Source organism: Eucyclogobius newberryi, unplaced genomic scaffold, assembly GCF_026437365.1.
Source record: "Eucyclogobius newberryi isolate DKJ021-1_F unplaced genomic scaffold, fEucNew1.0.hap1 SCAF_7, whole genome shotgun sequence".
NCBI lineage: Eukaryota > Metazoa > Chordata > Actinopteri > Gobiiformes > Gobiidae > Eucyclogobius > Eucyclogobius newberryi.
Genome location: NW_027316389.1, coordinates 30549228 through 30562004, shown reverse-complemented (window position 1 = coordinate 30562004; position 12777 = coordinate 30549228). Strand labels below are relative to the sequence as shown.

General features: G+C 36.4%; 1 protein-coding gene across 2 annotated transcripts in view; it reads left to right on the top strand.

Moving 5' to 3' along the window:
• The window catches only part of lsp1a (lymphocyte specific protein 1 a), a 47915-nt gene that overhangs the window by 30899 nt on the left and 4239 nt on the right, over nucleotides 1-12777 (top strand). For both annotated transcript variants that reach the window (XM_072434704.1, XM_072434703.1), the window contains 7 exons: nucleotides 420-554; nucleotides 1594-1637; nucleotides 7014-7095; nucleotides 10611-10745; nucleotides 10935-11030; nucleotides 11578-11661; nucleotides 12067-12163. In XM_072434704.1, coding sequence (XP_072290805.1) covers nucleotides 420-554; nucleotides 1594-1637; nucleotides 7014-7095; nucleotides 10611-10745; nucleotides 10935-11030; nucleotides 11578-11661; nucleotides 12067-12163 — 673 coding nt within the window. The remainder of the gene's footprint in view (nucleotides 1-419; nucleotides 555-1593; nucleotides 1638-7013; nucleotides 7096-10610; nucleotides 10746-10934; nucleotides 11031-11577; nucleotides 11662-12066; nucleotides 12164-12777) is intronic.

Sequence of the window (12777 nt, the reverse complement as noted above, 5' to 3'; positions counted from 1 at the left end):
ATTGTGACAGACTCACTTAAGACATTATTTTCTCCATTTAGTCCTAATTTAGTCTTATTTTGAACATTTTTAATCATAATGACATGTACAATTACTGTTCTTAAATCCTAATCCTCAAAATGAAATAATATATTGTTGATAAGAGAATGCAAAAAATTTAGAAGAAATCTGATTTCTTGATTTTAGGGAGTCTCAATAGGGGGAGGTAAAAGACATTTCAACTCGCTCTACAACAATTTATCTCCACAACAAACAGACTCAGTTATTTAATGACAGGAACAAACTAAAAACTGGGCTGAAGACTTTCATATTTGTTATTATATGATCATTTAGATGTGTTTGAGCGCTCACAGAAGAGATATCCTCACCATTTTATCAATCACTGCTTAAATTCTGACTTCCCCTTTTGATCGTTAAAGGAGGAGAAGAGGCGCATGAAGGAGGAGATGGAGAGGAGGAGGATGGAGGCGGCCGAGAGGATGAAGAGCATGAGTACATCCTGCGATGGCGACGAAGCCTTCAGTCCGTTTAGTCCCAAAACACCCACACACAAGGTAACAAGGCATTTAGAAATATTTTAAACTTTACATTGAAACTCTAAATAAAAGGAACTGTCTTATCTCCACAGTGGAACAATAGAGTGTTGGACTGTAAGTGTACTTTAGTGTGGTTGCATTTACTGCTGTGTGGTTTTGTTTATCACCATAACGTCTGCACAAAGTGGAAAATAATATATGTATTTTAATTTATGGAGTGCTTTGTATTCAGTGGTGGATAAAAACACAGTGTGGTGTGTGCATGACTCTGCATGTCGGCTGAGCACTGCAGCTTGGACTGGTTTTATATTTACTCAGTGATGTGGACTCAAACATAAGCTTTGCCGATCATGTTCAGTAAAATGCCTGGGAAATCCAATGAAATGTATTTATGTAAAGCCCAAAATCACAACAGTAGTTACCTCGCAGCACAAGGTAACTACCAAACTATTGATTTAACCAACAGAGAGTTAGAAAATCAAACAACGAGTCAGTTATTGGTGAACAATAAAGAGCAGATTAACCAATCTTGACAGAAAATCAGCAAAACTGTCCCAGAGCATGTTCCTTCCTTCTTGGTAAGGAAAAAGATAAATACAAATTCAGGGATAATGTCACTATTGTTAGGAGCGAATGTGCATCGAAGCTTGAACAAATATTTATCATAAAACAGTTAGCAACAAAAGGAAGCTCAATTAAGAAATGCTGTATTTTCTCTACATTTTTCATTTTTGTCTTTGTCACATTCATTTGTCAAAACCTGCACCGGTGTGAACAGAGAGAACATGCACACTCAATATTCTCAGATTTTTGAAGTTGTTTGAAAAGATGTAAAAACAACTACATTTGATCTGATTTTGTGGATTGCATATAATTTCAACTCCAGAAATCAGACAATGTCCCATTGTTGGTGGGACAACATGTAAACATGTACACATGTAAACATGTAAACATGTACACATGTAAACATGTAAACATGTACACATGTACACATGTAAACATGGAGTATGTGGTTATTGTATATGCTATAATTATTATTCCTCTGTATGCATTACAGATAACAGAAAGAACAGAGTCCCTAAGCAGATCACTAAAAAAGAGGTAAGTGTCACAGTCTTTAACTCTATACTATTTGTATATGTGTCATTTATTCACTCATGTCCTGTTTGCATCCTTGTTTATCCACAACACTAATCAGAAAAGACACTATTATTTTGTAGGAACCTGTGTTTAACCAGGTAAAAACGAAACCTCTTGTGACCTGGCCGAAGAGGGAAAACACACAATTTAAAACACATTTAAACAAGAAGAAACATTTAAGAAACATTTAAAAGTGCAGATAATTTTTAATAGGATTCTCGCTCTTTGTTTTTTGAATTGAGTGAAAACCCCCACAGTGTCACCAGCTCATGACCTCAGTTCACTGGAGAGAGTTCCAAGCTGTGGGAGCAGCATAACAGAAGACTCGCTTCCCCCAGTGATTATTTAGGCCACAACACAATCGTAAGAACTAAAAAAATTATATTTGTTAGCATTTTGGAAGCAAAATTAAGTGGATTTCATTCAATGCATAGTTAAACAAAACAAACATGTAAACAAAGTACTTATTTAATCCGGCTGTTCTTGTCACATTTACTTCAGACAGTTCAGTTTCTTAAAGCTGGACACAAAATTCAGACATAGATACGTGTTAGACACGATTTCACACAGTCTCAGTAATAATCGTGAATAATCGTTAAATAGTGCTGTTTTTTTTTCACAATAATCTTAACACTAAAAAATCCTAATGTCATTATTTTTGCCTCAGTAAAACAGTTCATATTTTAATTTAATAATCACATTTAGCATATTTAAAAAAGAAACAATTGTTATTTTGACTTTTTTCACCATATTTCCCATCTCTAATCACCAAGTCCTTTTTTAACAGTATTACATTACAGTTTTACAGAGTTTTGAATATATCACAAGCACATAACTTAACAGAACTATAAATGGTGGACACAAAGCATGAGCATTTACTCTCAATGGGTTTTCCATTGCTGACCTCAGATTGTACTATAATGCTGAGGCTTTAACCATTATTCAAATGTACTGGCCTCCTTCTGGGTTCATATTTCATTCATACTTTTGGGCAACTTCGAAGACTTGGCTAATAGCACAATGTAATTACAGTGTTCTGGAAAGATGACCAATTTCTATCATCAAATTCAACCCAGAAACTCAGAATTGGTTTTGAGATGTCCTTAACAGTGACAGTGGTCAGACAGGGACAGGCCGTTTGTCACTTTACCCTGGGATCACTTCTGTGGTGGGTCGTATTGAGTCTGCATTTGAGAACAGTTACTTTCAAAATAGTGTTAAATGCCGATACATCTTGGTATTGTTGTATTATTCTGTATATTTTATTGTAGTAACATATAACATATAGTTCACATTGGCCCTTTGTTGTAATAAGTGTTTGTGGACTTAGAAACTCTTTGCGTCTAGTCTGGCATTTCTCAGCACTTTACTTAAAGGAGACATGATTGGTCCAGTGACTTCCTGTACAGAAGCCCCGCCTCCTCATTGTGACGTTTCACCGTAACAAGCAGCGGATTGTTATTTACGGTTTTATTTTCATGGTTTCATAATATTTTACAACACTACAAGTATTACTCTGAGTTTAAATGTTTCAATTAATCACAACTAAGTACAGGGAAGTGGGCGGGGATGGGGGACAGGTGAAAACAGGACATTGCTAAGCACTCGAGCCTCTGTTTCAATCAACCCGTTTTCACAAGTAATGCAGTGGTTTAATCACAAGTGGTGCAGTGGTTTAAGATGCTGTGCATGTGCCATTATTACCACCTCGGTGTCGTGGGTTGGGCTGCCGAATGTCTCTACCCTCTCTCTTCCCATTTCACACTACAGCTGTCATATTAGATAAAATCTTGAAAAGTGAGCCCAGCTTAGGGTGCCGTTTGATCCTTGTTTGTAGCCAGTTCAAACCTGATGTGGACTTGGTTTGGTCCTGAGTTTGTCCTGATCTGCTCCAGGTTTAGTTTGGGATTGAGTCCTGGTTTAGGGTGCGTTCACACTTGCACCACATCAAAAGTGGGGCTAAACCATGACTAAAACCGAAACGACACCTTGACTATGTCTGGAATAAACAAGGAACAGAACAAGTCTACCTCAGGACTAAAATTGGTGTGAACCTGCACCCTAAAGCATGGGCAGGAAGAAGAAATGTGTCTACTTTTTGTGTTGAACAGAAATCCATGATTGAAGCAAAATGTATTCTGTTTATTCTGAAAAAAAAGGGCAGATCGAATCAAATCAAAAACCAAGAGCCCAGCCAGGCCCGGGTCTACAGGGGTGCAAAAGGGTACAATGCAACTTCATTTCAAAGTGTTCGGACCCTCATTTCAAGTGTGTTAAATAATGCCACTTAAATGGAAGAGTATCATCTTTGCACCCCTTTGAAAACTCGGATGCAGTTTGGTCTAGACCCGGGCCTGCTCCCAGCCCTGCTCGTAAGTTGGATTTGTAGTGTTTAAGTACAGCATGTATGGACAAATCCATTTATAGTGACGTGTTTTCTCTGCCTCATATTGAGCTGCCGTGTAAAGGTGCCTCATATTGAGCTGCCCGCGCCCTCCCAGGCCCTCGCAGCGCTCTCCATTGACTTAGTTCTGATTTATCGCCTTGTTTAACTCAGTCCAGATGCAGCCCGCTGTGTTAGCTTGGTTGAGCTATGGCGGCTCCACTCAGTCTGAAGCTCAAGAGGACTTAGCACTGACTCCGAGCAGAGACTGTTTGAGCCACTGCATGGACTTAGTTTAGAATGTGTGAGCAGAGGAACAGGTCGATTGTGAAAATACAGTTGTATAATCATGATTATTTGGGTCATAGTTGAAATTATCATAGTTTCAAAGTTACTCATTTATGACAAACGTTACCTGCAGTAGAGGAACGCCATAGACTTTTAATAATTTCTTTTTATGGGGCAAAACGAGTCCCCATATCATTAGGAAACAGGTTTTTTTTTATTACATTGTTTTTTAAAATAAAGTGGAGCAATGGCTGAAAGTAGGGATGCATCAATAACCAAAATATTGTGTTATTATATCTCCAAAAGTCTCACAATATTATTATTTTTTTCAATTTGCTTGAATGAATGCATTGTTTTGTTGCAGCGACCATTAAAAATAACTGAAAGGACTACGTAGACCATGATCCTTTGCTCCATTTAAGTGCAGACAACATGAAGACATAAATAACTATGCATAAAATATAAGAAAATGTTGTTTCTCAAATACAATGCGTAAGAATTCAAAGGCATTTTAAAAGGAAAAAAAACTAGCATATCTACAATTCAGTTAAATTAAAATACAATTCATAAAGATATATATATATATATATTGTACCGGGAGATTTGGGATATTGTTACATCCTTAGTACAAATAAAAATATATCTGGTAATGATTTATAATAAGATTCCTTTGTTCACAATTTATATAGCATTGATAAGCACTTGTTATTTTTTACACACTTATTAGGCCTTTACTAGCATTTATAGATGTATTTTAATACCTTTTTAAATGTTAACAAGCCATGTGTGTGTTATTAAACTATGTACAAGATGAACTAATCAGCTGCTTTTTAATTTTTTTAAAGAAATATCAAAAAACAACAAACAAATGCTCATAAATACCTCATAAGTGCTTGTAAACAAATAACTACTGCTTATTAATGCCTTGTAAATAGTTTTCTTATATTTTGGCAATTTGTTTTTATTTGTTTCATTTTTTTTGTCTTGGAATTTTATAATTGTAGTTTAATACAGGGCAATTCAATAGGAAAAAAGTTATTTTCAATATTTTTTAATGTTTTAACAACTATGACTTCTTCCTCTTCTTCTTTTATAACAAGTATCACTATGACGACTGCTGCTTCTGACTGTTAATGTGCCATTGCCAAGTGTTATCACATTAGATTATAGATAAAGTATTTCAAAAAGCATTTATCTCTTGCTCGTGACAACCCTTCATAGATTTCACCGACTTCTTGAATTTCACCTGTTTTCTCTTATTGACTTAGAGTTCAAAAGTTTACGTGAATAACTGCTATTAAACGTGAGAGTTTGATTGTATATAGCACAATATGTACACACGAGTGAGATTCGTGAGTGTTATTTGGATAAGACTGCAGTCAGATAAAGAGGGCGTGGCTGGAGTCGGGTTGAGACACACGTTTCAGGTCGAGACAGTTTAAGGAGTTTGTTTCCCGTTGAAGACAATGACATCATCGGCTGGAAAGGACAGAAAAAGAGTAAGAGAGGGAGGAAAGAGAGAAGGAAGGAGAGAGGTTTCAGATGAGCGTGTGAGTTTGGACAGCTGCCGCTCCTCCCAAACACAAACAACACAAGCACAGACTGCCATTCATTCACAAATCAACCTGATGGCTCGCAGATAGTCTCCAATGGCATCATCTACATTTACACCTCTTTCATTTTTCCTTTTTTTTTTTTTTAAGTTAAGACAAGAACTAGCCAAATAGCCAGAACTGTTTTTCCCCCTAATATTTTGTTCTTTGGCTCAGGAACATCACAGTCTGCACATAAATACGCTTTAATATTTCATTTCTTCACCAAAGACACTAAAATGAACTGGCTTTGTACTTAACAACAGATCACGCAAAAGGATTTAATAATCATGATGATAATTAAAAGCCCAATTAACTCCAAAAGTAGTTTTTTGCTGATATAAAAACTGTGTTCCCTTGAATAGATATGATTGGATTTTTTCTGCATCTTTTGTGCAGTTTTTGTCATTTTTAAGCATAAAATGGTTTGATTTTGAAAACATTACTTGATGATGACCTTAAAAAAACATCTTTCTTACATTTACAAGTAAACGACAGAATGTTTCAATATAACATCTCTAAATGAAAGATTTTCCCCACCTACAGTGTAATTTAAGTGAATCAAACAACGCATGTACCAAGGACCTTAAGTGGGGTTATAACTCTGAACTTCTAATTGCACAAAAAAAAAGAATGTTTTATTTAGTTGTTCATTGAAACCAAATCATTATACAACAAAAGTTCAAATAATTGTTGCCATTACTACTTACTATCTCTTTCTACTGTTTCTTTTCTTATATTACCAAATAGTACCAGTAATATTGCTTCTACATCAACTGTTTAAATGACACTTTCACCACAAATTTAAGCATTTACCACTTAAGTTTTGTATGTTTTCATTTATTTTTTCTTATTAAATCAATTAATCTCATTTTTTTTAATCTGTATGACTGTATAATTGAACCAGAACACGTTTTCATTGAACTCTATTTAATGATGTGTACCTTAGCTCAGAGAACATCATGGAAACTTGTCGATGAGGTCATGATAATTAAGAGAAACTGCTTATTTAAGTTGGCACCGTGTCATTATGAAATTGTGGTTTAATTCCCTGTATTTGTTCTGTTTGTTCAGTAACAGTTTCAAGAAGACGCCGCCCCTCGTCCTGACCTCAACGATCGACGACAAGCTGGAGCAGTACACGCACGCTATTGAGGTACTGCACTATTACTCTCTAGTACAAAAGTATTCTCTAGTACTCGAGTATTAAAGGTGTTCAGTTTTGTTTGAACACCGTATTTGAAAATGGGTGCAAAAAGCTCAAACTGCACTGTAAAACATACAAAAATCACCACAACAACCACAAACATGATTGCTTAGAATGTTCCACAGTATGGCATTAAACGCATCTGTTTATCAACCACAGACACGAGCAGATGAAGTGAGGTCAAGTTACGGGTCAGGTTTGTGTTTTTCAAAGTATTTTTAGCAACGTAAACACCTGTAACTGAATAGATATGTTATGTAGATATATAATGCCCTATTGTGGAACATTCCAGGCAAAGCAATAGCATTTCCAGGGAGACAAGCAGGTGGCAAACCCCTACTGAAATATTACAAAGTGCACTGTTAAGAAAAAGCTGTGAAAAGTTGATTAAATTACAAAAACGCCAACGAAATCTTGCAAACAAAGGTAATTTAAAAAAATGTGCAATTCACTTTTTTTTTTTATCAAAAATATGATTTGATTTTTACTTCTGGGAGAATTTTTAAAGTAAATAACAAATTTCAGCTGGGAAATATATTGAAATGTAGTTAATATTGTGAATAATGTGTTGAAGACATGCATTGGCAGGAACTGGAACACGCCTTCGTATCCAGAGCATCCCAAACATGAACCACCATGACAGAGTTTAACAGATTTGTGAACAATATTTGAGAGATATGGTTTTGTTTCTATCTAAAAAGGTTCCACATCTTCGAGTTCAGCTCATTTGTTTGTGAATGGGCGTGGCCACTATATACTGGTAAATGAACAAGTTGAACATTGGCACGGCCTTTTGTTTGACACCTGGAAAATGTGACTTTGAGTAATAAAGTGCTTCCTACAGTGTCCTATAGTTCTGGCAGTCTGTGTTTTGGCTGTAGATTTATGAGCTTCTTTTCTGGGCACATGGTTGGAGGGTTGTGTTACGCCTGTACAATGCCTCCGGCTGATGAAGTGACTGATTGTAACTGATGAAAAGTGCAGCTGCCTTTATTACCACACACTGTCTGCTTTGGACTGAAGAGGTTGTGAGGACTCCAGGGTCATTCCGGGTCTAAAGTCTCGTTTGTATATTTACATGCTACAGTTATAAGCTAGTAATCACATTTATGGGACTATTCTCCTCATATCATAAACAGATCAGACTAGAGACAAAGACTGATTTAAGTATATCTAATGGTGTAGGTTTTTATTGACATATTTATTGAATTCCACAGGGAAGTGTTGTAGAAGTTTTCAAATTGACAAAGAAAAGGTTGAAGTAAAAGGCTTGAGACCAAGTATGGGCCTGGGGGACTTGAAAGACAGTCTGATCTTTGAGTGTTCAAGCCCCATGACGATGCTTCAAGAGGAGGAGGTTTAAGTAGCACGTGTGGCGAGACTCTGGAAGCCATTAAGGCTCCAGAGTTCAAACATGACTCGGTGCTAGTGCAGCCTTTGCAGCTCAGTGAGTCAGGCATTCTGGAGGAGGCGCTGAACATGGCCCGAACTGAGAAGGACAAACATTATGCACAGGTTAAATTGGGATTGTTGTTCCTTTTTCAAACAAACTAGAGGAGGCTTGGTTATTGTAGATTCATATTTATCACATAGTTTGTTATTATTTTTGCTTATTTGGTGAGGACCGTACTTATTAATGAACATACACTGTATAATTTCCATCCATTGTCCCACATTGGCTTTCACAAAGACCTTCATACACTCAGACACTGGAGGCAAGAACACACCTGGTGATCCCAGTGGTCTCCCAGAACCATCCAGACCCAACCCTGCTTAACCTCAGAGATCTGACGAGATCAGACATTCTGATGGTGTTATGGATGTTACACAGGGTTAAGGGGTTTTAACCTTTAAAAACTAGCCTGAACAGCCTTTGGACTTACTCAGTGTAGAGTCGTTCTGTCAAACAAATGAACATAAAATGAAATTGACTCTTCCAGTAAATAGACAAATCTACTCTTTTTCTGTTGGATTGGTGGTGTTGTTTTGAAGGTACTTGAGACAAAACACTGCTCTAACCTTTATTATGCCCGGGTCACATTTCCCAGCAGCACCTGGGGCATGACATCATCACTGCATGCTGTTTTATAGAGGCATCTTTTGTACTAGCATGTGTTCATCTTTTATGTATTCTATTCTTCCGTTCCCTGTTCGTGCTCCTCACCTCGGGCCGTTCCCAGGCTGATTCACTACTCACAGTTTGACCCCAGGTTAACACCAGACACTTTTATTTATGGAGTACTTAACAAACCGGTTTAACTCAAAAGTGCAGTAAAAATGAACAAGTGGGGCAGATATCACCTTATTTCCTTCACTCACTGAAATGTCAGTGAGTGAAGGAAATAAGGTGATATCTGAGTCAAAAATGTCACTTCATATGGCAGCAGCACGAAAGTTTTGAAGGTAGAATTTGTTGTCAACCTCAGAATAATATATTTTATATATTATTTATCGTAATAATTCAATAATTACTGACCATATCAACACAAAACAAAATTTGTGCACAGAAAAATCTCTTTAGCCATCTATCTACAGTTGTCCAACATTTTGACCTATTCATTTTTGAGAAAGTAAATGCAACATGTTTACATTAAACATAAAAGTCTTTTCTCATCATTGATTACTCAAAATGCATGTGGGTCTCCAAACTCCTGCCATGGATACAATAGATGGAGACATTTTCTGGCAGCAGAGAAGAAGTCTGTCACAAGGACATGGCATAAACGGAGCCTACGATCAAGGACTGGACACAAATAATAACTGACATTTAGAAAATGGAAAATATTTCTTTTACAATTAATTTGGAACCGGACAAATTTGAGAGATTGTGACCGATATGCCAGACTTCATTTAGAACTATGACAAAATGATGAAAAACAAATAGTATCTTGATTCCTGCATGTTTGAATAATCCTGTATTGTCCTGCATTCAAGTGCTCAGAAAATTCCTGTTTTTACCTACCCCCTATCTCCGCCCACTTCTCTGTACATAGTTGTGATTATATGAGGGTGCGTTCACACTTGCACAATCACCGCAAAATCAGGACAAAACCATGACTAGAACGGAAGCAAAATGATATTAGGACTAACACTGTGCCCAACCCTGAAAAACTAAGACTCTGAGTTATAAATCATCTTTTTAAACATAAAAACAGAAAATCCGCTGCATGTTATGGTGAAATCTCTCATGGAAGAGGTGACTCAGTTTTATTATTAAAATGCTTTTATTGCCAAAATTCACAAACTAGGGACTTGCTTCAGCAATTTGTGTGCCATAAAACAAAGATGAAAACTATGATTAAATAAGATTAAATACGTTTTTGATCAACATGTTTACAAATGACAACAATGTAAGACCTATTTATCTTATTGTTCAATACTAAATACTCCAAAAAGCATCATAAATCTGATTTAAAAGTGACCCAAAGAAAACAATCTGACATTTCACTATTTTGTATTTCCAGAACTCCAGTGAGACCCGGTCAGTGAAGGCAGCACCAGCTGACCTTCCCAGTGCACCAGAAGTGGCCACGAAGAAGACATTATTTGAAGCTGGAGAGGTTTTCAGTCAGAGTCCGACCAAAGTACCAGGCTGCAAGGTGAGAACACTTTTTTGTGGTTTTGTGATAATATGTGGGCCACTATGTATTATATTTACACTTTATTTTAAATGTGTGTAACAATAATACATTAATCAATATTTATTTTCTGATGGGTTGGTTAAGATGACAGTGTCTGAATAATTGCAGTGAAGAATGGCAGTAACTCTTTTATGTTGCTTATAACAGGATACAGAAAGTCTGAAAGTGGGCGTGGCCAACCTGATCACTCAGTGGGTGAAGGGCCCCAATGACTCCGGCCGACAAGGGCCAGGGAAACCTACAGTAAGTCAACAACTGCACCATTCAAGTATTTATAAGAAGACATTCCAAGTATTTCCTGGAGTAGAATTTATGGTATGGAGAATGGTTTTATAGGTCCAGTTTTACGATGGTTCAGGTGCAACATAACTGCAACACTTTATATGAGCTTTCCCTTTTGGGGGAGAAGGTGCCAGCAACAAAGCCTGAGTTAGAATAATATAACAGTATTATTTTTATTTACGATTTATATGAATTAACAATTGATATTACAGTGCATCCGGAAAGTATTCAGTCACTTTTTCCATATTTTATCATTTTTCTGCCTTATTCCAAAATTGATTAGATTAATTACTTGCCTCAAATGTCTACAAACAATACCCCATATTGACAACATGAAAGAAAGTTGTTTGAATTCCAAAATTTGTGGGAAAAAAGACAAAAATGTCGCTGAAAACGGCAGGAAACGGGGGCAAATTGCAAAGACCCTGGGAAGACGATGCCCTCAACACGACTATGTTAAACTGTTTCCTATTATTACTGCCATTACACTTGTTGTTTTGTCTCCCAGGACGTGAAGCCTGGAGACGTGATGCAGAAGAGGAACATGTGGGAGGGCATGGGAGAGGGCTCCATGAGGCCTGGACAGAGAAAGGTATGTCTGTCATTCTGGACAAACACTTTGACTTTCACTTGTCCTTGTCCTTTTAGCTGGTAACGACATGCTAAATACCAAAGTCACATTGATTCTTGAAAACTATTTATTTGAGTAGGTGAGACAAGCTAGACATAATCAAAACTTTTACTTTGCATATTTAAAATTTTGTACCTGTTTTAACACAAATCAGCATTTTATAATCAACTATTAACAATCCCTACATTAGGCCCAGAGAAAAGCTTCCCTTATATAACACAATAAGTGTAGCTATTGTTTTTAGCATTGAAATATTGACATTATGTATTATTTGTTACATGTTATAAATGCTCAATAATAACGTTTTCCCTTTTGTGCTTTTACATATTGTTCATCCGAGTCATTATTCATATTGATTGATTTCAGGGCTCCACATCTGGCAAAAAATACAAGTTTATTGTCTCTGGTCATGGAAAATATGAGAAGATCCCCATGGATGACGAAGAAGGAGAGTTTTCTGAAGGTACGAGAAATGTGAAAAAAAATTAAGCTACAATAATTTTAGTTTCTAAGGATAGTTTTTTTTCACGGTTTATTCATAATTAAAAAGGTACTTTGTCAAATAAAGAATAAATTGTCAACATCGGCAACTTTTCTCAGTATTTATTTTTGAAACAGTTACTCTTCCAGAGACAAATGGCAACACAAAATGTATCACGGCATTTTGCACAAACTAAAGAAAAAACTTCTTTGTGCCTACGTACTTTCCCGCACCATTTCTAAAAACATTCTCAACAAGCATCAGGTCAAAGCAAGTTTTGTCTAAAGCTCATCTATTTTTACACAAACATAATTCAACCATTAAAGCTTTACTTATTGGCAGTTTAACATGAAGCCGTTTATGAATGCAAATGTTTTACCCTGTATTTCTTACCCAGAGGCAAGTAGCACCATTCTGAAAGGTAAATATAAATTCATGAGATAGCTGTGTGTGTGAATGTTAACTGCAGAACAAACAAGCAATGGAAAATAAGTCATTTTAAAAATAATTTGTTTTAGTTATGAGATGCTTTAACCCCTTTGCTAAGAAATCACAAATTGGCCCTTTTGCTTAAATCATTGCACTTACTTATTTTG